General features: G+C 37.5%; 1 protein-coding gene across 5 annotated transcripts in view; it reads right to left on the bottom strand.

Annotated features, from left to right (window-relative positions):
* DOCK3 (dedicator of cytokinesis 3) overlaps nt 1-25368 on the bottom strand; it is a 440374-nt gene that overhangs the window by 134810 nt on the left and 280196 nt on the right. For all 5 annotated transcript variants that reach the window (XM_055135368.1, XM_055135371.1, XM_055135372.1 and 2 more), the window contains exons 14-20: nt 18645-18770; nt 8492-8616; nt 6778-6940; nt 6161-6267; nt 5233-5404; nt 4389-4486; nt 719-802 (exon numbers count right to left, since the gene is read on the bottom strand). In XM_055135368.1, coding sequence (XP_054991343.1) covers nt 719-802; nt 4389-4486; nt 5233-5404; nt 6161-6267; nt 6778-6940; nt 8492-8616; nt 18645-18770 — 875 coding nt within the window. The remainder of the gene's footprint in view (nt 1-718; nt 803-4388; nt 4487-5232; nt 5405-6160; nt 6268-6777; nt 6941-8491; nt 8617-18644; nt 18771-25368) is intronic.

The following is a 25368-nucleotide window of genomic DNA, read 5'->3' as shown; positions in this document are numbered from 1 at the left end:
ATTGAGTATATATATATATACACATATATACTCAATGGAAGTAAAGCAAGGCTTTACTTACAGAAACTACTTCTTAAACTAGAAATTAGTATCCTAGGAAAAGGACAAATGCTGCTGCTGAGGACTGTAAATAAGCATAACATATCTAAGCATATCATATATATGCTTATATATATGCTTAATGAGAATTAACCATATATATAAACATAAAGCATAAACATTAAACATAAAACCCTCTGTATTATTGGATATAGTAAGCAGAATGCACTAAATATTTATTTTCACTAAGCAGTCTTCTGAGGTTCTGCTTATCCCAAATAACCAATACTCAGATTAGTACAAGTATCTGATTTTTTTGTGGCTACACCCCATTTTGAAAATAAAAAAAAAATTTCCTTATATTAGTCTTTGCACTTTTTGTTGGTAAAAATATCTATTACAAGGGTCAGGCATCCCTGCGATAGTGATGAAATTCGGTGTCAAAAATATAAAGTTGTGACCTGGCTTTGATCATGCTAAAATTTTGAAACATTATCTTGTAGGGATCTGCCTATGTTGGCTGGTCAATCTTCCTTGGGTGATACTTCTTAGCCCTTCATTTATAGGAAACAGCTACACCATGTGATGATTGAGTTTAATAAATTAATTTTATTAAATCAAAACTTTATATTTAAGTATAGGTAATCAAAATTTACAAAGCAGGGAGGGTAAGACTCACCAAAGACTGAAACACCAGCAGGCCATATTTCTCTGTATTATCATCCAAAATCACGAAGAGTGTATCTAAGATGTCCTGCAGAAACTGCAACAGCATAGAAATCAGAGGGCTTAGGTCTTGAAACCTTGTACATATGGCCAAACTATCATACACCAATGACTAATATTTCAGTAAATCAAACCAAAGATCTTTGATCTCAAACTACCACTTAAAAATAGTAACTAGTACTCTGTATCTACTCTGCGAAGGGATATCTAGGGGTTATTTTCTTAAAGTCCAATGGGCCTGAAAGAGACAAGTGCTAAATGTCTAAGAAAAGAACAGTTATCAAAAAACATAGGACTGAAGGGCCAGGAATGTTGGTCCATGGTACTTTCACATGCATGAGGCCCCAAATTTGATTACCAATATCAAAACAGAACATTGTTTTGTTTTGTTTTGTTTTGCCTTTTGGGTCACACCCGGCAATGCTCAGGGGTCACTCCTGGCTCTGCACTCAGGGATCACCCCTGGTGGTGCTCAGGGGACCATATGGGATGCTGGGAATCGAACCTTGGTCGGCCGCTTGCAAGGCAAATGCCCTACCCACTGTGCTACCGCTCCAGCCCCAAAACAGAACATTCTTATAAAATTGCAATTATGAAATAAAAGACAAGGTGATTCTAAAAAAAATTCTCTTTAGAAAAACAGCTAACTCTTTTGGATATCAAAGAGTTTTGTAGTCCTTTATTCTCTATTAGAGTTTGACTCCACAGAAGACATTAGGATTAGGAGATGGAAGCTAGGCTTTACTTACAGAAACTATTTCTTGAACTAGAAATTAGTATCCTAGGAAAAGGACAAATGCTGCTGCTGAGGACTATAAGTAAACATAATATATCTAAAAGTATTATCTGTTTTCAGCATTTTTTAAAGTATAATAGATTTTCTTTTTAAGTTTTCAGGAGGGGGTGGAGAGAGAGAGACAGAGAGAGAGTCAGAGAGAGAATAATGTGCTCATGGGAAGATAGGGGCTGCTCAAGAGTGGAGAGAGAGCCCTGGTACATATCCCTTGAGCATCCTTCTTTTGAAATTACAAAAAACAAGGAGGAAATAACAGATGCTCATGACAGTTAAGTCTTTTAATACAAAATCTCATTCTGTTGGTCAAATGCAATTTAATGGAGCAATATTTATGCCTTATCTTAAAAATATATAAGGCAAAAGACTTCATGGAGTGATGATGGGTAGGACTGGCCATGGGTCAATGACAATTATTGCTGGTTGGGTGATAGGTACATGAGAATTTTTTATATTATTGTTTATCTTGTATATGCTTTAAATCTTCCTATGAAAAGTGAAAAAATAATGCTAGCATACTCTTTACATTCTTTCTGACTTGAGACAAATTAACGATAAAAAAAAAGATAGCTGGTAGGATATTCAGTTATCAGGAATATGACACTCTAACTTGAAAAGATCAGATTTTAAAATATATTTGGCCTGTTTACTGGTTGATATTTCATATATAAGTAAAAAGAATCTTATGTATGAATTTAACTTTAAAAACTAGTATTAATTTGCTTGTAAAGTATTCTTTTTAAAAATTATGATTCTTAATCACGGTCACCCCATTGCTCATTGATTTGCTCGAGCAGGCACCAATAATGTCTCCATTGTGAGACCTGTTGTTACTGTTTTTGGCATATCAGATACACCACAGGTAGCTTGCCAGGCTCTGCTGTGAAAAAAATTCATACTTCCCAAATTTTAAAACTGTCCCTTGATTTGATACTTGCAACGACAAAGATGAGAAGACACTTGGAGGTGCCTTTAAAGATATTTAAGGTGGGTCCACACCTTCTGCCAACAGGAAGCAATTTTATATAAGAGAGATCATCATCCATATACTCCTTAAAGATTTAAAGGGGTGGACTTTCTGAGGGGGGGGAATTTTGGAGGCAGTGATTTTTTAAAAATTCTTTTATTAATTCACCATGTGGAAAGTTACAAAGCGTTCAGTTTAAAGTCTCAGTTATACAATGCTCAAACACCCATCCCTTCACCAGTGCACATATTCCACCACCAAGAATCACGATATACCTCCCCCCTTCCCCCCACCTCCCCAGCCCACCACCCCACATGTGTAACTGGTAAATTTCACTTTACTTTCACTTTACTTTGATTACATTCAGTATTTAAACAAAAAAATTCACTATTATTGATTTGGAGTTTCTCCCCCCTAAAGTCGATCTGCTGAAAAGAAAGCATTTGGTAATTTGTTTTCCATTGCTGAGAATGAAGAGATATGAGGTCAGGAGGCCGCACTAGCAGCAGCATAGTTTTGGATTTCTGTATTTTAGTATTTTAGTAACTAAGTCCAGAGAAATGTCAGGAGGCAGTGATATTTTTCAGTCTCAAAAACTAGGGTCTCTGGTAATGAGTTTTGAGGACATAATAAAGCTAAGAAGAAATTCTCTAGTCCTGAACTAGCCCAAAGGCATGAGGAACAAAAATTTAGCTCTTTGGAGAAATAGAAGCACCACTCAGATGTAAAAACTGAGGCACCATTCATAGAAAGGTGGACCCCTCATAAAAGGGAAAGTTGTAGGAGAGCCCAAGAATATTTAAAAATTATCAAGAGTCCATGGCTTTTCTCCTGTGACAATACCCAGTTTAACTTTTATATATGAAGAAAACTACAGGCTAATTCCATTTGGAAAAACTGTATATACCCTTCTTCCAAAACCTTTTTCAACTCTGGAAAAGCCTATGTTTTCCCTAGTTCTCTCTCTTCTCCTTTCTCCCTCTCTCTCTCTCTCTCTCTGTCTCTCTCCTTTCTCTCTTCCTCTCTCTGTCCTTCCTTTTCCTAAGTAAATTTCTATAAACTATTTTACCTCCCTAGAAAACTTAAGACAGATATTTAATCTCTATCTTACTGTCTATTGATTTTACATCTGCATTTCCTCAGGAGAGTTCAACCTATTGTATATAATACATCTTTTGGGTTTTCACTACCAGAAAGTGCCTGAGAGTTTTCTCAGACAGGTAAGCAGTGTTCAGTACAAAGAATCCTCATAAGGATGGGACAGTGCAGCAGTCAGTTTGCTAAGGCCATTCCTTATTTAGGAGATTTCACAAAGGCAACTAGAAAAAGTAGTTAAGGAAGGGGAGTAGAAAAGATTTCCTAAATATAGATATTGAGAGAATGCATAAAATCAGCAGTTACAAATTAATGGAGAGCATAATTTAGAGTTCTTAGAGACAACCAAGAGAGCATCTACAGAAGGACATCAAGCGGTGTTTGTGGTAAAAGAATTCCAAAGTAAGGAAAATGTGAAATGAGAAAAAGACCAAAGAAAGCAATGAGACCTACAAGAATGCAGACAGAAGAAAGTAATGGGATTGTTTCTAAGTGGATGTGTTTACCACTCACCTTTATTCACTGTTTTGTTTTATAGGAAGAAAAACCAGTCAGAAAATAGATTTTGTAACCTAAATATAGCTGCTAAAATGTACTAAGTCTGAGACTTTTTGAGAAGGGGTAAAATCCCTTCATTTTTATTAATAAATCTATCACAAACTTAGAGAAATGATCTTAGAAGCTACTGGCAGGAACTAACAAAAAAGTAAAACCTTTTATCCCAAATTCTAATTCAGACAAAATGCATAAAATGCATGAAAATTCTACCTTAACAATTTCCTCCCCGCTGACATGCCGTAGTCGTCCTAGGATGTCCATGATCCGGTCTGGAAAGGCTTTCCATTTCAACAGAGCAAGGAGGTCCACTAGAACGTAAACACAAAAGATGGGAACCTTGGCATACAAGAGAAGCCCAGACACTCTCAGCTGAGGACAAATGCAAATTAGAGAAAGAGAAGTAGTTATAAGCATTATAAACAGCCTTTTCAGTGCTGAGGCCAAGACCAAAGACACAACTGAAAGTAGATGAAGGACCAAACATGATGGCCTCTCAGTATCTGTATTGCAAACCATAATGTCCAAAAGTAGAGAGAGAATAAGAGGTAAATTATCTGCCATACAGGCAAGGGAAGGAGTAGGATGCAAGGGAGGGATACTGGGGACATTGGTGGTGGAAAATGTATACTGGTGGAGGGATGGGTGTTCAATCATTATATATGACTGAAACTCAAACATAAAGCTTTGTAACTATATCTCATAGTGATTCAACTAAAAAAGGATATATATGTCTGTCTATCTATCTATCTATCTATCTATCTATCTATCTATCTATCTATCTGATACAGCAGGTCCTGAAATAATGTTTCAGGAAAAAAAAAAGACTAAAGACACATTTGTGAACGTTGGAAATGCACTCTGGTGCTGTTAAAACCACGGAAAACCTTGTAGGCTGGCTGCTATTATTGAGTGATTCCTTTAAATTCAAACAAAAAGAATTCCATGACCATAGCATAAAAATGTAGTAACTTTTGTACCCCTTAATATACATCAGCAACATGTAACCAGCAACTGAGAACAGTGAATCATACCACCTTTCAGCACCATCACCTACCGTTCTGGGTGAGTTTGGTGGAGGAGAGTTGGGTGGAAATGAAGAAAGACTCTTTGGTGCTGCGCTGGAAGATGAGGCTAGAGGGTATGTTTGGACAGCCATTGTAGTCCTCTTTGCAGCAGGGTAGGCCCAGGTACAGAGCATGGTTGTTAAATGTGCTATTCTCATCACACTGTAGGCAAAAGTAGAGAATGTAGGATTTTTTCCTAAACCAGGCCATACGTAACAAGGCACCAGAGAATTCTGTGTTAATGTTTACTCTTACATTTTCTTGATGCAGGACCCTGAATCTCAGGTGCTCCTACAAAAGTCCTTTCTGTTCAGGCACATGTGCTGCCTGAGCCTATGTGCTACTTGTGCCCACGTGGCTGAGCACATGTAGTGACCGAGCACATGTGTAGCCTGCATCTCCCTTCTTGAGATGTGTACTTTCATGCTTTCGTATCTAATACCGGGATGTGTACGGGCTCTCTCCGCCCTTGGAGAAGCCTGTGTTCTCTCTTGAGCGTGTTACTCTCTCTTTCATCCTCTCTTCCCTCCACACCAAAAACCCTCCAAAAGTCCTTTCTGTTCAGAAACTCCCCAGAATAGCTTGGGTGCCTTTTTAAGAGAACATGGTGTACACATGGCCTCTACTTAATGTGCTGGCAACCTCAGAGGCAGCCATATTGTGACCGATGACATAACATGATCTCAAATAGAGGGACTCTGAACATACTGGCCAAGGACACGATGGAAAACAAGGGTTGGTGGTGTATTTCCATTAGTGTAGTGAAAGGTTGCAAATGATGTATTGGCATTACTTGCAAGGGGAAACAAATGTCCAGTCCTGCTTTTACCCACCATCATACTACCCTGAATTTTCCAGCTCACACAATGAAAACCAACAAGGGAACAGGGATTTGAGTGAGAGAGTCAGATTCCATACCTTATACACATAGAGTTCATGGATGTCATCTGACAGAGTGGTGCCATCATCTCGCATCAAGGGTGAGAATGCAAAGCCAAAGAGTTTCTTTTCCCCTTTATCCTTTGCTGCAATCATAGTCAAATGTCACTTGTCTGCTTGCCACCAACTTTGCTTTTTAACATAAATTCACCTTGTGGAAAACTAATATGCTATTTATTTGTTCCTTCCTTCTTTAATTAATTAGGAACTTTCATTAATTAAGGAACAGGACTGCAGGAATGATGAAAAATATACTAGAACTACAACTGAATTGAAATTATATTTCAAGGTATACAGGCTACTAGAACTAAATAGAAACTAAATTGCTGGTATTGGTAAATAAGGGGCTCTTTAAGCAGTTTAATAATTTAAAGGAAACAATCAAAGATAATGAATGTGGACTATCCAGTGTCTAGGTCAGATTTAGAGAGAGGCCTCAGGATTTTGAATCACTGTCCAAATTACAGCCTCTGATCACATCCTGTCTGTGAGTACTCATTATTCACAATTGCTCACAAGAACCTCTTAATTCTGTTCCAGAGAGGACAGAATTATATTAATATCCTCAAAGGAATGTGGAGAGAAATCTCACTCACTAGAACAATGCCTGAACTCAAAGCGCAGGTGGGAGCCCCGGAACCGGTCGATGGGGATCGGCAATTTGATAATTTCTCCCCAGCGAGGACTATTACTGTGGTAGAGGACAAAGGAGTGGTAGGAACTCCTATTTGGCTCTCCTGAACCCAAGCTGATGCAATCCTGCAAGACAGAAGCAAAATAAGATGCCATCATCCTAGAGGGAGCCTCTGGATTTCTGTCACTAAGACACACTATTTTCTCCGCTGAGCACACCTCATCTTCCCACCAGGCCAAATCTATGAAATGGGAAATTTCATTTAAATTAAATTCAATACTTTCGGAAACAGTTCTGTGTAGTATAAGGAATCAGCAGTTACAATGCTTCTTTTCCCCTGGGGCAAAAGTAACCAAACATACTAATCAATGAATTGAAAGGACAAGAGTGATGCAACTGCATCACTGAGTTAGGTATCATCTTCACTAAGACAAAAACCAACAAACTCCTCAGGAGAAATGAAAAGTTCAAAATACTTTATTAGATTAGAAAAATAATTAGCTATAAAGTGTAAAGTACTTGTTTTCCATTTTTCCTCAGTCCAATTTGAACTAGTATTTTAGGTAGACTTTGGTAGACTGTCTTTTGATGTGAAAAAAGCAAACAAGATTTAACTTAACCCAAGTTCCCAGATATTGCCAGGAAGGGGCTGTGTATGCCCCTTTTCTAGAAGGCTGATGCTCCACTATAATCAGGAGCAGCTCCCTGTCTTCACTTGAGTGATATCAATAGCTGACAGCTCTGCTGACCTCAGCATTATCCATAAAAAAGGTACATGACTTAATACATGGAGTGGATTTTAAAAACATTTATTTATTTACTTTCATGGTACTGGGAATAGTAGTCAGATCTTAGAGCATACAAGGATGTACCTCTCTCTGATCCCTAGGTTATTTCCCTGGACTTGAATTTTAAAATTATATACAAATCATTACTTCTACTACCCTTCTAACATTATCTTCTTTTATAGATTTGCAACATTTTTACCAATTTTATCCTTTTCCTTCTGTAAAATGTGAACTATTATTAGTGCTATATTTAAATGGCAAGGCTATAGTTAATATACAGGAGCAAGGTTTGTAAAAGACTTAACTGCTTCCTACCAAAGGTAAATGTTGTCTTCCTATTTGCCAGAGACTTCATTAAAACATTACTGAGGAAAAATGGAAATATAGAAGTAGAAAAGCAGCACTTCAGGGTCTCTAATTTCAATAGAATTATAGGATCCTTGTCCTATACTGGATGGAAATAATCTTTTAGAGCCGAATCTGCAGTTCATTGTCATATAAGTTGGCCATGAGCAAGTAAGTAAGATCAAAGGATGAAATTTTTTTATTAGTTCAATAAGGTAAAAAAGTAGACTTAATAGCTGTTGCCAAAAATGGATAGTGATACTAGAGAGAGTGGCAGAAGCAATATAAAGGACATAACTATAGGAAATAGCTCTAAATTGGAGCAGGAAGGGTTTGGACAAGAAACTGAAAAGAATTTCTAGTAATACTGGAAGTCATTATCAAGGTTTACTACAGAATTTCACTTAAGAAATGAAAAGGTACTTCTACGGATGATTTGAGTTCAGTACTGCCTAAAGAGAATGGGTCTCTAGACAAAGTCCACAGAAATACTAGAATTATTGTTGAATAAATATCTATTACAAACAAACTGGCAAGTCTTACCTTCAAGATTTCTCCATCTGCATAAAGCACATACATGGTTACTTCAATATTCTTTTGCACACTTTTTCCCCCTCTTTCAAAATCCCCCTTTTCCAGAGTTAGATATAGGTCATTGCGAATGTCACCTGTGGGGAAAGAAACGCCATGTCTCCATGACTACAGAAACAGTACCTTTCATTTGAATGGAGGACTAGGCTAGCATTTGGACCCTCCAGGATTCAGGTGGGGCATTCCAAGCTTGGTTAATAACAATGAATATTCTACCATTATCAGTGCAGGTTGGTTAGTCATGTGTTTTAAAATCTGAATTCTATAGGTGTTCACCACAGCTTGGCTGAGGATGGGACAAGACAGGGCAGAGAATCATCTTTTGGATTTACAGGTAACTTTTCAGTCTCTACCTACCCTACAGCAGAACAATTATAATCTAATTAGTCTCCCAAATAAAAAAGATATTATATTAAAGAGGAATAACACTTTGTTTTAATCATGTTTATGTCTTAAGTACTGATTCTTGTTTTCCTTAAAAAAAAAAAACCAGTTTCAATTTTCTTTAATAGGTTTACGGTTTTCAGTCCTTAGTCCTATGAGTCTCACTGAAGGATAAACTATTTCTTCCTTCTAGAGGTTTGACTCCAAATCTCATTCCCTTTTGGAGTGCTGGACAGAAGTCACTGCATTACCTGTCACTTTTTTCTTCTTTTTCTTGGAGGTGCTTTGGGAGCAGATGACTCTCCGGAAGCATAGGTGCTAAATAGCACTGGAGCAGCAATAGACTGTGTTCTCCTCACTTCCCTGTGTCTGACTCCAGTTCACTTTGCTTGAGACTGTAGTTTGAGATAAATTTGTGGCCTGTGATTGTAGTTTAAAAGTTTCTCTGATACTGCAAGTCTGAAAGGACCCTAGTTAAAACTACCTTTTAAAAGGGAGGATGGGAATGTTCATTTAAACTGCTCTAAGCTTCTAAATTTGTGACTTAGCCAGTTTTCAGATATCCCAAAGAGCTTTTGCTTTGAAAAATAGGAAAGACAGTGAAAAAATCTTCAAAGGAAGGGAATGGCAAAAGAGAAAAGGTAAGGTCAAGGGAAAGATGTGTGATGTAGCCTGGAGAAAACAAATAAAATATGATAGAACTAACCTGAAAATTTAACTAGTTCTGAAGCCATAGATTCTACTTCAGTTTGAAGAAAATCTAGCACATGTAAATATTTTTATTACCTGAAATCCCAATGACAGAGATTGTTTTTAGTTTGCAAGTGAATTTTCTGGTTTGGTCAGCAACAGCTACATGATGGCATTTTCCCTGAACTGACTAACTACCCTAATTGTGGCAGTATCTGAGTGTCTCTTACGTCTGAAACAGGACTGACAAATATTTTGGAGCTTGGTTTGGTCTTAATGATCAGATTTCTATTCTTCAAGTCACCTTTCAATCCAATTCTGTTACTGCAATTAGGATTAATTTTTTTTCACATAATGAACTCTCAAAATACTTTACAGGAAAGAATAACTTAGCAGAAGCAATTATTCTCTGACAGTCATAAGAACTTTCTCTAATATAGGAAAGCTGTCCATTTCTCAAACAACCCTGATGCTATAATGAACTTTTAGAGGATAATGTGTCCTGAAAAATCACACACACATGCAACTACTAGGCAGATAGGATAGCTCTACAGTTGAGTTAAGAAGAGCATGCACAGTGAAATTGGGTGAGTTTGGAGTTTTAAACTGTGCCTTTTGAATATCCCTGGTGTAACCCTCCTAGTACCCAGGTATGCAGATATTGTGGAGGAGGTAAACAGAAGAAAAGGCAAACTCAACTTTATTATTTTGCTACTGTCAGGGACAGAAGATGAGCAAAGTCAGTGCTGAAAGTAAAATTAAAATGTAATTGGGAATTTTACTTCAGTTACTGTAATTATAATTGATAAATCAGATTTTGTTACACCTAAAAGTTTTAACAATTGGAACAGACACCTCAGATCCTAATTCTAATTAAAGCCTTTTAGTTACATATTAGTTTTCCTATAGAATGTAAGCAATTACTCAACTTTTAGGCTGATTTGGCATAGAGCGAATAGTCCAGGGAATTTAAATGTATGATTTAAAGTACAGGCACTGTGTTTAAAAATTGTCCTGTTTAAACCAACACTCTCTGAAAGTTAATTCTCTAGATAATCCACATGGCTTTTTAAAAGCAGTGGTTTGCTGCCAGCAATGATACTTTTAAGCTGTAAATCATTGTCTATTTCTGTGGGTTTACATACAAGTATGTTACAGTAAACACGTTCTGTAAATGAAACATTTATACCTTTTTCTAGCAATATATGGTATTGGACGCTAATATAAAACTGGGTCCTGTGTGTTGGAAATTTATTTAGTTGGTGTTTTACAGAATGAGCTAATGGTTTCTGGGCCATTTGTCTAGGGCATTTTACATCCAAATGTCAATTCAAATGAAAGGATCAGATATTCCTAAAGTTGTTAAGTCTTCCTTCCTTCCTTCCTTCCTTCCTTCCTTCCTTCCTTCCTTCCTTCCTTCCTTCCTTCCTTCCTTCCTTCCTTCCTTCCTTCCTTCCTTCCTTCCTTCCTTCCTTCCTTCCTTCCTTCCTTCCTTCCTTCCTTCCTTCCTTCCTTCCTTCCTTCCTTCCTTCCTTCCTTCCTTCCTTCCTTCCTTCCTTCCTTCCTTCCTTCCTTCCTTTCTTTCTTTCGCTTTTTGGGTCACACCTGGCAATGCACAGAGGGTAATCCTGGCTCTGCACTCAGGAATTACCCCTGGCGGTGCTCAGGGGACCATATGGGATGCTGGGAATCGAACCCGGGTCGGCCGCGTGCGAGGCAAACGCCCTACCCGCTGTGCTATCGCTCCAGCCCCAAGTTCTTAATTCTTTAAAAAAATTTTATTTAAGCAGAATGCTTTTGGTGATCATCAAGGTAAAAATTATTGACAAAAGTAACGGTACTCTGAGATTTAGATTCACACAGCTTGGTTTTGTCAGATATCTGAGAACAGACAACGGCTATTCTCAGTAGGAGTAAATATTAAGTAGCGTTATAGCTTGACATTTTGTAAGATATGGCACCAATTTTGAGAATGAAGTTTTGTAAAAGTTAACATGGCTGGAGCCTTTTTGTCAAAAACTCTCTGGGAAATCTTTGACATTGAGCTTTCCACTAACTGGAATTTAGAAGAAAATCTAGGAAGAGAATAAAAAACTCTTAAGTAACAAAACAAAACAAAACCTCTTAAGTATTAATGACCATCATGCCTTACAGACAGCCTCCTAGCATTTTCTGCTCTTTGTCCCCATTGCATGTCATATGCTTACAGGGCCTACCAGTCGAGCTATGCCTTTGGTTTAAGGCACGGTTTCCAGAAGGTGTCTATAAAAGTTATCATCAATCTATCAAGTGATAAGAACGGGTATATTGTTATGGAGATGAACAAGCCCCTCCCCCTTTAAGCTATATCTGATATTCCTATTGTTTTCTTTTAAAATTGTTATAGTTTAGGTATGACAGCTACAATAGTACTCAAGTATATGATATTGATGTACAAACTTACTGTACTCGAACACCACCAAAGTGCCCACAACCCTCCACCATTGTCTCTATGTCACTTCTAGTCTCTTCATCATTCTGCCAGAAGGCCTACAAAAGTTCATTTGTGGACCACTGGCTGGTTGGCTGTATTTTAATCAACTGGGGGAGGGGGTTTAAAACTAGATTTCTAGCATCTGTCCCTTGAGATTTCAGTGGGGCCTGAGTAGAGCTTGTGTACATGCATTAAATTAAAAAAAAATCAAGAGGTTATTCTGATGCTTACCAGCATTTAATTTTAAGAAATCAGATTAAGGGATTCTTTTTGGAACACTGGTAAAATTGGGTTGGGAGTGGGGAGCTGAGAAGTTCTCAAGCAGCATGGAGGAATGCTGTGAGGGGGCATTTTTCTTCGGAAGTAGGAACAAGTATTATTGAGGGCTGTCAGATCCCCCTTTTCAGGTGTCCTCTGTTTCCTAAGGTTGGCAGAGCATCTTCTAGCATTAATATATTATACCCCCTAGAGCTTCGAACTGGGTTAACTTGCAACAGTTACCTGAATGTAAAGATGAATGAAGCTGAAGGTGCCTTTATAAGAGGGACCCAGAATAAATCATCTTTTTGTACCTTCAACAGTTCTATACATTAGCCAGTGTTAGTTGTTGGTAAAGCTGCAGTTCAGAGAACAAGTGATAAAGTGTAGGCGGAGCAACTGAAGAATAGGCAGAGCTTAGCAAACTTGTTCTACAGGAGACCAAATAGTAGCTAACTTAGGCTCTATATCACATGTTGTTTTCATATCCTCTTAAAAATGTGAAAAGTCATTCTTAGATGACAGGCAGTACACACACACACACACATAAACACACACGCACACATATGACTGAATTTGGCTTGTGTGCTACGCTGATATCTAGTTTTCAGTGTTTATGTCAAGAATAGCTTTACCACATTACAAATATTCACTCAAAATCCAGATTCCTATGTCTACACAAATAAATGTTGGGAAGCAGTAAGGTAATAAGCCTGAGGTTATTTTCATTATGGCAAGTATTGGCCTGAATGTTCTGAGGACCTTACAAAGATGTATTAAAAGAAAATGGTGCTTTCGTCTTTTTGTGTATGTGTGTGGTATTGGGAATTAACCTGGAGCTCACACTCAAGATTAACATTCTACCACTGAGTTATATCCCTAGCTCCAGAAAATATGCCTTCCAGCTCTGAGGAATCTTAGGGGACTGGGAGAGCCCTATGATAGTTGCTACAAACCATGGACATGGTGTCTAGCAGTGATGGAGAATTGCATGCCTTTGTGTTCAGGAATGATACTCCAAAGACCAGCATCCTAGTATTACTCTGGAGAGAGCTCACAACACATTTGCAGAACTTTTCTGAGAACAGTTTCCATAGAGGTTTCAGAAACTGAGGTCTATCTCAAACACTGGAGCATGTATAAGCAAGAAAATCTCCTGTGAGACATTCCAGCCTGCCTTGGAGTTTTGGGGCCACATGGTTCCAATCTTTGTGAAATTTTGTCCCAAGAGAAATGTTCCAGAACATTTAAAGTTTTGAGTCTTGTTTGAATGTCTTATATTTCTCTTTTTGAGGGGGATGTACCATATATTGCAGGGTCAAGGTCTACTCCTGGTTCTGTATTCAGGGTTCACTCTGGTGGTGCTGGGGAACCCTATGCAGTGCTGGGAATCAAACCAGGGTTGGCTGTACGCAATGCAGGAATCTTAATCCCTGTATTTTATCTATGATCCTATAATATTTTTACTCTGTGTAAGATATAACACATTAGATGCCTTTGGATTCAAATATAACAATGTTTAATACTATTTACACCCTGTTTACTTTTAGACAGAATTAGAAAGGGTGTCTGCAAACAGTGCTTTCTCACTTTTAAATAATATAGAACTAGAGCTAATTTTTCCCCAGGAGACACAGCAGTCAGCTCAGTTTGTCACCAATTCTATCTGTTGACAGAATAAGAGTAAAGTTTCCTGACATGGAGATGTGGAGATGTTAACAACCATTTAATCTAGACAGAATCAGGCATATGACATATGCTTTATTTTGTAGTAGCTCTTATTTCGAAGAAGAGACCCAAAAAGACTCTTAGGAAGACTTGGAACTTTTACTGACCTTATTGTTACAAAATTTTCTGCCCTAGGAAGGGACTTAATGTGATATCTTCCAACTTATTTTGGTACCATATATGGTTATTTCAAAACCATCCCTTAGATATATTACCACAGCCTCATTTGATAGTTAAATGGAACACTATCTTCTGAATTTACAGGTTGTAAATATTTTCCTCACCCCCTTTCTTACAAAAGTTATGGCTCTATGTGTTGGCCCTTTGTACTTAATGTATCCAACAGGACTGAAAAGAACAGTTTTCTGACTTTTTGGTTCTTTTAAGCATTGCTATTTTATTTTTGTTTTTGTTTTGTTTTTTTGGCCACACCCAATAGTGCTCAGGGCTTACTCCTGGCTATGCTGGGGAAACATGTCAAATGCCAGGGAAAGAATCTGGGTAGGCTGCATGCATGGCATGTACCCTGCCCACTGTACTATCTCTCTGCTCCCCACCCTCCAATTTTACTTTTAATGGGAGTAGCTAATATGTTTCATAAAAGGGCTTCTTCTATCTACACGCCTTGGACTAATTAAGGTTCAAAGCATTTCTAATGTCTTTAGTTTCCTAAGATCTTAATAAACACCCAAAGTAATACATAGTTTTCTGGACTGGACTGGGCTGGTAGTTTCTTTTAAAAAATGTCAATTATCCCAAAAGGTGAGGCTGATGAAGGATTAATAATGTATGTGACACCCCGCCCCAGCATTGAAACATTCCATGAGACAAATGAGGATGAAAACCAAGCAGGCAAAAAGCAGACATGACACAAAAGGAAGAACTTACACCCAACTATCTTCATCTCTGCACCAGAGAGAAAGGGGCGAGAATGAGGGGACAGCACAGAGAGAAATAAGAACAATTAAGAAAAACAGGAAAAGAGAAAAAAAATCCATCACTTTCAGGTCAGTGATGAAGCATGCATTTTTCATCAGGAGTCAGAGAGTCTCTAGAAGATGCTATGTGTGCATAGTTGCCTTCTCATGTGTATGTTTGAGACAAACCAGAAAGGAACAGTACCTGTGCCAAGGAGAGGCAAAGCACCTTTAATGCAGAGCACTTTCTAGAACATGGTTCTCAAGAGAAATCCCAAACCAGCGGCCTCACCATCAGTTGAGAGCTTGTGAATATGAACTGTTGGGTTATAGTCCAATCCTACTATATCAACATTCTTATAATGGGAACATCATTCTCGGTGTTTCCAAGTCCTGCAGGTGATTTTGATATATTCTAAACTTAGAGAACCACTTCTTTAGAAAAAACAGTCATCAGCTAGGAAAATGAAATCAAAGGGTAAACTTCTGACAATACAGAAGACCATTTAACTAACATGATATTTGACTTGCAGTTTCACAGTAAAAATTAAAAAATCAAGGCTGAGGAATTAAGTTAAAATATAATACTTCCCACAAAAATCTAGACAAAGCTATGTATTCCTACTGACTCCAAGAAACAAACTTCTCAGAAAAGCTGAAAATTAAGGCCCTACATGGTGGGGACCACATCTCTACTTACACACGAAGAAAGGCACAGCCTCTTTTTGAAGTTTTAAATACTTTCAGTATAGATTTTTTTTTTAACTAAGATTTTCCTCGAAATTTTTGTTTTGGTTATCTTGTTAACTTCAACTTTTTCACCGAGAATACCTCTCCTGCTCCAGTCTTTCTAGTCCATCTACCTGAAAAAATTTCTAGGGAAGAAGAGGGCAGGGGCAGGGTCAAATTGATGGAAATGAGAGAAACACTTGTGATACTACAACAAAAAACATGTTAAAATTGAATTAAATACAGAATCCTGTATGGGACCCTAGTGAGGAAGTTTACTGGAGGACCTCATCACCAATTCTGGGAGAAAAGCCCGGCTGTGGAACAAAGAGCAGTAGCTAATTTGAAAGCTAAAGAGCACAATTCCACCAGGGACTGAGGCGGAGGAGAGCAGGAACAGCAAAATCACAAAGTTGTGAAAGTATGGAACTTTTTCCTGGGAAAAGGAAAGAACGAGTTGAAAGCCAGTGTCCCAGCTATACTCTTGTAAAAAAAATTAAAAAAAAAACCCCTCAAAAAACCAACTCTATTCTTAAGCTCTCCACCCCCCCAAAAAAAATCTAGGGAAGAAATACAATGTGCAATAAAGTTATTAGGTTTTGAATTCAACAAAATGAGTTTGAAGGGAAGAATAAATACTAAAAAATGGTGATAAACTAATGAAAGTCTTCAGTTTCAGAATTAGGCCTGAATTTAGTTTAAACAAATCTATTTGTTGTCTATAATCTACTATGGCAATTTCTAGGCTGTTATACTATCTCTGGGACCTCCCTAAACACCAGCAATGATATTCTGGACTCTTGCTCATTATCATGGATTAATGGGAAGGGCTAGGAGTTTATGTAGTTAGGGTCTCAGCTATGTATAGAGTTGAACCTCTCTTGTTCATAGCGGTCACATGGTGTGTATGTACATATTTGTGGAAACAATGGGACACAATCAGAAAGGCTTTTTTCTAAATGGTATCTTGGATACTTATATGGCTGAGCCTGGCTGAATGCTGTAATTGTGTGCAGAGTTATAGCTCTGTCAATACACTTTGACAAGGCCCAATCGAAACCATCTTGACAGAAAAAGACTTCTCCAAAGGAATGTCTGGTAATTTCTGCCAAATGATGGTTTGCTTTAAACAAGGATCACAGTTTATGAGTAATTACAATTTTTCAATTTACTCAGATTTCTTAGATATAAATGATGAGATGCAATTACTGACTATTTCTTTGTTCATTTCCTTTATGTCTATAAGAAGAAGTTGCAACTTCTTGGGGCCAGGTGCTTAATCCCTGGTGGCACCACAGGGCCTCCCAAACACCACCAGAGTGCCCTAGTGGTCTCTGGAACTATAGGGTCTGAGGAGCACTACATCCTCAGGGTTTGGCACTGAGCCACCCTCCCCCGCTTCCCTCCCCCAGCTCCAGCTGGCTGAATATCCCTAGGAGTGGCCCCTGGGTTCTCTGAATTTGTGAGCTCTCCTCCTTCACCCTTCAATAAAAAGAAGCTGCAATTTCTTGTAACTTGGTTTCATCAACACTATCAAGACTGACAGCCTACTGCAGCCCAGATGTAATAGTGACAACATCCCCACAGGTGAAGGGTAGAACTGCAGGTTTGGAAGATTTACCAAAGAATTTCCAGCCAATCATGGTTTTCCAAGACATGTTGATTTCAATATAAAAAAAAAAATCCTGCTCACTTTTCCTGCTGCTCCCCCAACAGGACCTGAGGGGCTAGTCAACCCAATTCTCCTGCTCAATGATGACAAACACATTCTGATAATACCTTATGGTGCATTAAATGAGCTTTCAGATGTTAGCTTATAGTCCTGGAAATGACTATCTGCACCAATGACTCTTTCCTCATAGGGAAGACAAGTATAGGAGGTGACAGACTATGTACAAAACACTGCTTCCTATCTGTGATTCATCCTTGATTTCAGCTGCAGTACTTAGCTCTGCCAGCTCTTTCTAGCAAACAACCCAACAGGCAGGTTTCCAAAGAAGTAATATGTAGACTGGTCACAATCAGTTCTAGATTTTTAAACAGAAGCAAACAAGACTTTAGGAGAGCATAAAAGTTAATGGAAAAAATAAATTCAATTATTCTGTAATTGATCCAGTAAATCATATATTTATATTTTTATTTCCCTATCCTTATATATAGTTTCTCTGATTATCCTACCACCTATCATTCACTGGAGACAGGTTTCTACTCTTCCCCAATTCCAGACAGCCCCTAGGTTTTGATAGCTTGTTTGTATCCACTTTTTCAGTTTTAACTTGCATATTCCTGACTAGGAATCATGAACCTGAGATTGATAAATTTGGAACTACATTTGAGGGTCAATGCATTCCCACTTCCTGCCTTGACTCTCCACTAGATATCAGAGGAAGGGGTCAGGGTGAGAGACAGAACAGGTAGGCAATAACAATGTCTAATTCCTACCATTTGTCTTATCCATCTTCCTGTTAACTAAATTAATCTTTTACTCCTATATGAATTGGATTCATGTAGAATTCACTGATACTGCACATAGTTTGGTATATTCTTCTTCTAAATGAAGTTTTTGTGAGCTGATGCTCTTCTATGAAATGTGATTGGAGAAAAGCAACTCTTCACACATACCCACAAAGAGTTACTTGTTGGTTGCCACCATCTAACCTCCATAGAAGACAACAAAGTTCATCTGCTGAACTGTCATGTTTCATGGATGAATGTGATGTGGAGGGCTTTGGAAAAAGAACAAATATCACAACAGGAGTCAAAGGAGTGAAAGGCTGGAGACTCATCAGCAACATGATTTAGAATGCAGAGGTTTTAATGACTGAAGGATTCCTCCACAGGATAGTTCACTACCTGCTCATGAGAGTAGCACTGGATTTCATTCTCCTATCCTTGTCCTACCCCAGCCCCATGAAGTTCTACTTACCTGGCATGATAACATCAGGAAATCCCAATTTTCTTGTTATTGCCAATCCCCTACTAAATATCATGGGATTTTCTCTCCTAATCTGTTCCATGTCTCCACGAAGAAGCTGAAGAGAAATAATAAGACCTGCAAAAATAAAAGCATTTTCTTACTTAGAACTACACTTTACACCTGTATTATGACACGAGAAAAGACATAGTCACAGTTTTCTATGAAAAAACTAGGTATCTTGGGAGAAAATTTTTGATGGAGAAATCATACATTATTCCAAAGAAATATTCTACCAAGTTAAAGGAATTTAAGTTAGGATGACCTCAATACACGAAAGAACTTTATGAGTGCCTTATAGATTTTGTATGTAGTTCTTTAATTTAGACATTATGTGTCTAAGTTAAAGTCAGTTGGGTGTCTTTTTAATTTAACCCAAGTTTCTTTTGCCACATATAAACCTTCAATTTTATATAATCCACTTGCTAATTCTTGGTTTTTTCTTTACCTTTGCAGTGGATTCAGATTACTGAAGAACCCTGTGATGTTGATATCCTGGAGAGTTCTGCCAATGTTTTCCTCAATATAGTTTATTATTTCTGGTCTAATCTCTAGGCTTTTGATCTTTGTGTGTATGGTGTGAGATAAAGATAGTTTCCGTTTTTTTATAAGTAGTATCTACTGTTCACAACACCATTTGCTAAAGAGACTATCCTTACTTCATCTCATGCACCCAATTTTTTTATCATAGATTAATTGTTCATATATCTGAGGATTTATGAGTGGAACCACAATCAGAATTGACCAATAGATCAGAATCTATCGGTCTGTCATCTTATCCTTATTCCAGTACCATGTTGTTTTGATTACTAATTAATTGTACTAAAGTACAATTCTTTACTATTATAAAGTCAGAGAATGTGAGACCTCCAAATCTGTCCCCTCACCCCCCCAGGATAGCTTTGGTGTTTGTTGGGTTTTATGCAGCTATACAAATTTTAATGTTTGTTTTAATTCTCTTAAAAATGTCATTGGGATTCTGAGGGGAATTGCATTAAATATGTATAATTTTCTGGGTGAGATAGGTATTCTGACAATATTAATACCACCAATCCATGAACATGGAATTATTTTCACTTCCTGTTGTCCTCTTCTACTTCTTTCATGAGTGATTATAGTCATGGTATAACTCTTTAACATTATTTGTTGACTCCTGAGTATTTGACTCTGGGGGCACTATTTTAAATGGGGTAGACTGTTTTTATATATCCTTCTCTTTTAGTTCATTATTTGCATACAGAAATGAAAAAGATTTTTTTTTTATTTTTGGGTCACACCTAGCGATGTACAGGGGTTACTCCTGGCTCATGCACTCAGAAATTACTCCTGGAGGTGCTCAGGGGACCATATGGGATGCTGGGAATAGAACCCGGGTTAGCTGCATGCAAGGCAAACGCCCTACCCGCTGTGCTATCGCTCCAGCCCCAAATGCAAAAGATTTTGTGTACTGATTTTGTAGTCTGCTACTTCACTTTACTAGTTTATTATTTCTTAAGTTTTTTTTTTAGTGGAGTTTTTAAAAGGTTTTCTATATGTATTACCATGCCATTAGAAAATAGTGAAAGTCTGAATTATTTTACAATTTGGATTTTTAAAATTTATTTTTCTTGTCTAATTGCTATGATAAGGAATTCTAAGACTATAAGAAAAATCAACATCCCCATCAACAATGGGATGAGATGAGTAGACACTTCTATAAAGAAGAAATAGAGATAGCCAGTAAGCATATGAAAAAGTGCTCATTACTATCAGGGAAATACAAATTAAAACGACAATGAGGTATCACCTCACACCAGTGAGAAAGTATATATGTTTTTCAAAATTGAAAACAACAAGACGTGGCAGGGATCTAGTTGCTATGAAAGTCTCGTTCATGGCTGGTAGGAATTTTACCTAGTTCAGGTTCTATGGCAAACATTATGGAGATTTCTCAAAAAAAGTAGGAATAGGAATAAAAGTAGGAATAGAGCTCTCATTTGGTATGAGACACAAAATACAATCACCAAATACAAAAACATTAATTTGAAAAGATACATGCACACCTATGTTCACTGCATATCTTAGTACAAAAGCTAAGATATGGAAGCAACTCAAATGTCTAACACCATATAAGTGAAAAAAGAAGTTGTGTTATATACATATTGAAATACTGTTCATCTACTTTAATAAATCATGTAATTTGTATGGATAACTTGGATGGTAACTTGGATGGATCTGGAAGGAATTATGTTGAGTAAAATAAGACAGAGGCAGAAGGAAAACAATGATTTCACTCATTTGTAGTATACAGAAAAACAAATGAAGGGTATGAAAAATATCAACTGACAAAATAAACCGCAGATACTAGAATAAAGAACTGACAGTGCCAGGTTAGATGGGAGAAAGTGAAGGGAATGAATAGGCTGCTAAAAGTAACATGAGAACGTAAGTGGAGAGTCTCTAGAATCTGAGAATGGCTAAGGGAGGTGACAATGTGCACTAAAACCATAACTGTCAATTAACAAGTAATGGGGGCAGGAGTGGGAAGTTGATCTGGAGTGGATAGAGAGATGAGCCTATCACATAACCTATAATAATTAAAAAAATACTTAGAGAACTAGTCTATTTAACATAGTCTTAAATCTGGGGATACTGAATTCCCTTCCTTTTTGTTACCCAGTATCCAGTCCAGAACAGTCTCAATTCTAGTGAACACTGAGTGGTAAGGTTGGACTATGTATATATTTAGGGACCCAGGGAAGACACAAAAACAATGGAAGAGTAGAAATAAATGTGACCAAATAACTTGTGTTAGGGAGCTCCACCAGCCAGAAAAGTGAATGAATTAGGAGGCATTAATTCATGCTAGAAGTATGTCAAAATATGGGAATCAATTTGCTGGGTCAACCTTACAATGACTTGTAAAGAAAACAACAAATCATCCATCACATCCCAATCATCCCCTTGCAAGGAAGCGGTGTACTACAAGGAAAAGAGTGCTTTTGTGAGGTTAAACTATACTGTCTTTTTTGGCAATATGATCTCTTGTTCCTAGGATTTTTTTTCATAAAGTAATAATATCCTAGAAACCACTTTCTCCCTTGCCACATGACTCATCACTCTAACCACTGGCTAGAAGGCTGTGAGATCAAGGCTAGATGATTAAGGAGAGCCTCTGATATTACTGCATAAGATTAATGGCTAGTATAAAACTTAATTTAGGTTCTGGTATATGAATCAGCAGGAAGCACCCTTACTGATCTAGGAACTTAGGAGATGAGTAGATAAAGATCTAGAAATGAGGGAAGGGCAATTAGGATATATGGGACAATCATAAAAATGTCTACAATAGAGATAATACCATGTGGAATTGTAGAATAAGAATGGTCTGCATAACCAGGGATGTGGTTCAGTGGTAAAGTAGCTGCCTTGCATGCATGAGAATGTGTTTTATTTTTCATTTATTTACTTATTTTGGGGTCACACCCGGCAATGACTCTTGGCTCTGCACTCAAGAATTGCTCTTGGCAGTGCTCAGGGGATTATATGGGATGCCAAGGATCAAACCAGGGTCAGTCACATGTAAGGCAAATACCCTAGCCACTGTACTATCACTCTGGCAATGATGAGAACTTGTTTTCATCACTGGCACAAGAAAATAAAAAATATCTGCAAATACATAATGAAAGACGATGAAGAGTGGATAATGAGAAGTCAGAGAGAGGAGTCATATGCACCATTTTGGCAGATGAACGTACTCTATTTGGAGGACCAGGGATAAAACCCAGGGTCTCACACATAAAGACAAGGGCTCTACCACTGAGTTACACTATAACTCCTTATCAATGTATCCCAGTAACTAAGAACAAGCATTTTCACAATTGAACCATGATAAAGAATTCTACAACAAACCTGGTAGAACCTCAAGATAACCTCTTGCTTCAGCTAAACTTATGCTGCCCCCAAGCCCCTAGAATTACACATATGATGATCCATGTGTGTCACTAAAAACAGGATCGCATGCTCTGAAAACTAAATATTATGAGAGCCAGGCATATAGCTCAGGGGTAAAACATGCCTGACAAGTGTGACTTCCTGGGTTCAATTTCTAGTAACAACAGCAAGAATAAAGAAAGGAAGAGAAGAATAAAATAAAAGAAAAGGAAACAAAAAGAAAAGAATGGAAACAAAAGAAAAGAGAAGAAAAAAATCACAAGGTATTCTGGTTTAGGCCAATATTTCTCAAAGTGCACGATACTACCCTGGTGGAGGCACTGAAAACCAGGGGCAGTCTAGGGTGAAATTAGGGGTGCTTTGTTTACTTAAGGTATATTTCCAGAGGGGCCACTGAGTAATTTTTTCTGGAAAGGTTAATTCTAAAAAAAGAATTTTTTTTCTGTAAGCCAAATAAGTCTGGGAACCAAATATCAATTGGTGTTTGAGATTTTGATCACCCTAAGGTAATTTTTGTTTTGCTTTGATTTTGGCCCATACTTAGCTGTGCTCAGGGCTTATTCCTGAATCTGTGCTTAAGGACCACCACTGGCAGTGCTCACAGGACCAGTTGTGAGCCAGGGATTGAACCTGGGTTGTCTGTGTGCAAGACAATAGCTTTAACACCTGTACTATCTTTCCAGTCCCGTAAGGTAATTTTTAATAAACTAGTTACTTGGTTCACTGAACCACAATTGTTTTATGAGCCTAAAATTTAGGCAGAATATTTAATAGACACTCTCCAAAGCAGATACACATTTGAAAAATAGGCACATGAAAGAAATTCAGTATCATGTATTATTAGGGAACTCAAAAACACAATGAAATATTACCTCACAACTATAAAAATAGCCTATATAAAAATTCTGGAAACAGGTTTTTTTTATCTGTTTTGTCTACCTGACAATATGAATGGAAATTTAGGTGATCATGCTAAGTGAAAATAATGCAGAAAGTAAAAAATGACAAATGCTGGATAGTTTCAAATGGGTAAAGTGAGTAAAGTTGGTGCTGGTAAATGGAACTACAATTATAGTTGTGGGCGGATGTAGTATATCTATGTATCAGTGTGTGAAGTTGACCACAAATCTCAGACAGGATTGAAAATTGTGGAAAGTGAATAAATAACTGAAAAAGAAAGCACTTAGGTCAATACAATATTTCTGTTAATCTGATTCCTGATACAAGGAAACTATTTTCTTAATGATTTCATCCCAGGTTGAAGACTACATGATAAAAATGTGACTGAGGGGCTGGAGCGATAGCACAGCGGGTAAGGCGTTTGCCTTGCACGCGGCCGACCTGGGTTCGATTCCCAGCATCCCATATGGTCCTCTGAGCACCGCCAGGGGTGATTCCTGAGTGCAGAGCCAGGAGTAACCCCTGTGCATTGCCAGGTGTGACCCAAAAAGCAAAAAAAAAAAAATGTGACTGAAAAAACTGACTCATGTATAATAATGGAGAGTCAGCAGCCCAGTGTTGCATCTTTCCACCCCATCTTCCGTGTAAAAGGTAGATAAGAATTAATAGTATAAATATTAATCCAAGATGTGTAAAAAAAGTAATAATAAATAGCCATTAAAATACAGAGAGAGAGAGAGAGAGAGAGAGAGTGTGAATACAGAAATTAAGGTGCTTGCCTTGTATGTAGATACAGATGGCCCCGTTTGATCCCCCCACCTCCCGCACCACATATGGTCCCCAAAGCACTAACTCACAGAGTCAGGAGTAACCTCTGATTACTCCGGGGTATGGCTAAAAAACCATAACCAAAACCTAAACCAATGTGTCAACTATTTTGTCATCGTTTGTTCTCAATATGCTACTGGGATTTCTAAAATCAGGTTTGTGAATGCAAATCTAAGAGGCTAAAAAGAAAATGAGCCACAAACATTAAACCTAAGAGAGTTAGTGATAACCCAAAAAAACCAATAGAGCAATTCTTTCTGCATTTTTATATGATTTTACTCAAAGAGAAAGTATTTCTGAAACAGAACTACCAATAAAATGAACTATTTATGATTTATCAAGATGAGTGCCATTTATAGCAAAGCAAATTAATGACTGATAAAACTTTATTTTTACTGAAATACACTAATAAACACCTGAATATACTTTTCACAATTTTTTTTAATTCCTTGACTCAAAATTCCTAAGTCCAGCAATGGAAATCTATGTTTAGAAGTTTGGTAATAAACTGGATGGACAGTTTATGGAGTTTTCAAGGTCCATCTATTAAGTCATTCAAATGTACTTCAATTTTTCTCAATTATTTAATTTGCTCTCCAAGTCAATCTGCCTATTTTACTTCTTAGTTTTTCTATATGTGTATGAAACCTTTTCTCATTAGACAATCCTAATTGAGCTCTGTGAAGTCTGACGCCCTTGAAACAGAGGGATAGGCGCATTTCCAAGCTGAAGTTTCTATGGCTCCTGCGTTAGGGAGTAAAACAAAACTCAACATCTTAACCTTGAGAAGTGAAGTTTCTACCATCTGTCTATTAAGCTGTTTTTTTTAATGTACTATTTATACCATCTCTCTTGAAAGATAGTTCTCATATTTTAATATCATGTCCTAAGAACATATAGCCAAGGGTTTCTCTTTACAAATCAAGTAAGTAAAGAAAGACTACTATAAATACTGAACAGTCAGTAGTTTTTCAAATTGCTAGTAACTTTTCTACATTAAAAAAGTAAGATTTTA

This window comes from Sorex araneus, chromosome 4 (genome assembly GCF_027595985.1).
Source record: "Sorex araneus isolate mSorAra2 chromosome 4, mSorAra2.pri, whole genome shotgun sequence".
NCBI lineage: Eukaryota > Metazoa > Chordata > Mammalia > Eulipotyphla > Soricidae > Sorex > Sorex araneus.
This window is presented reverse-complemented; position numbering and strand designations above follow the sequence as displayed.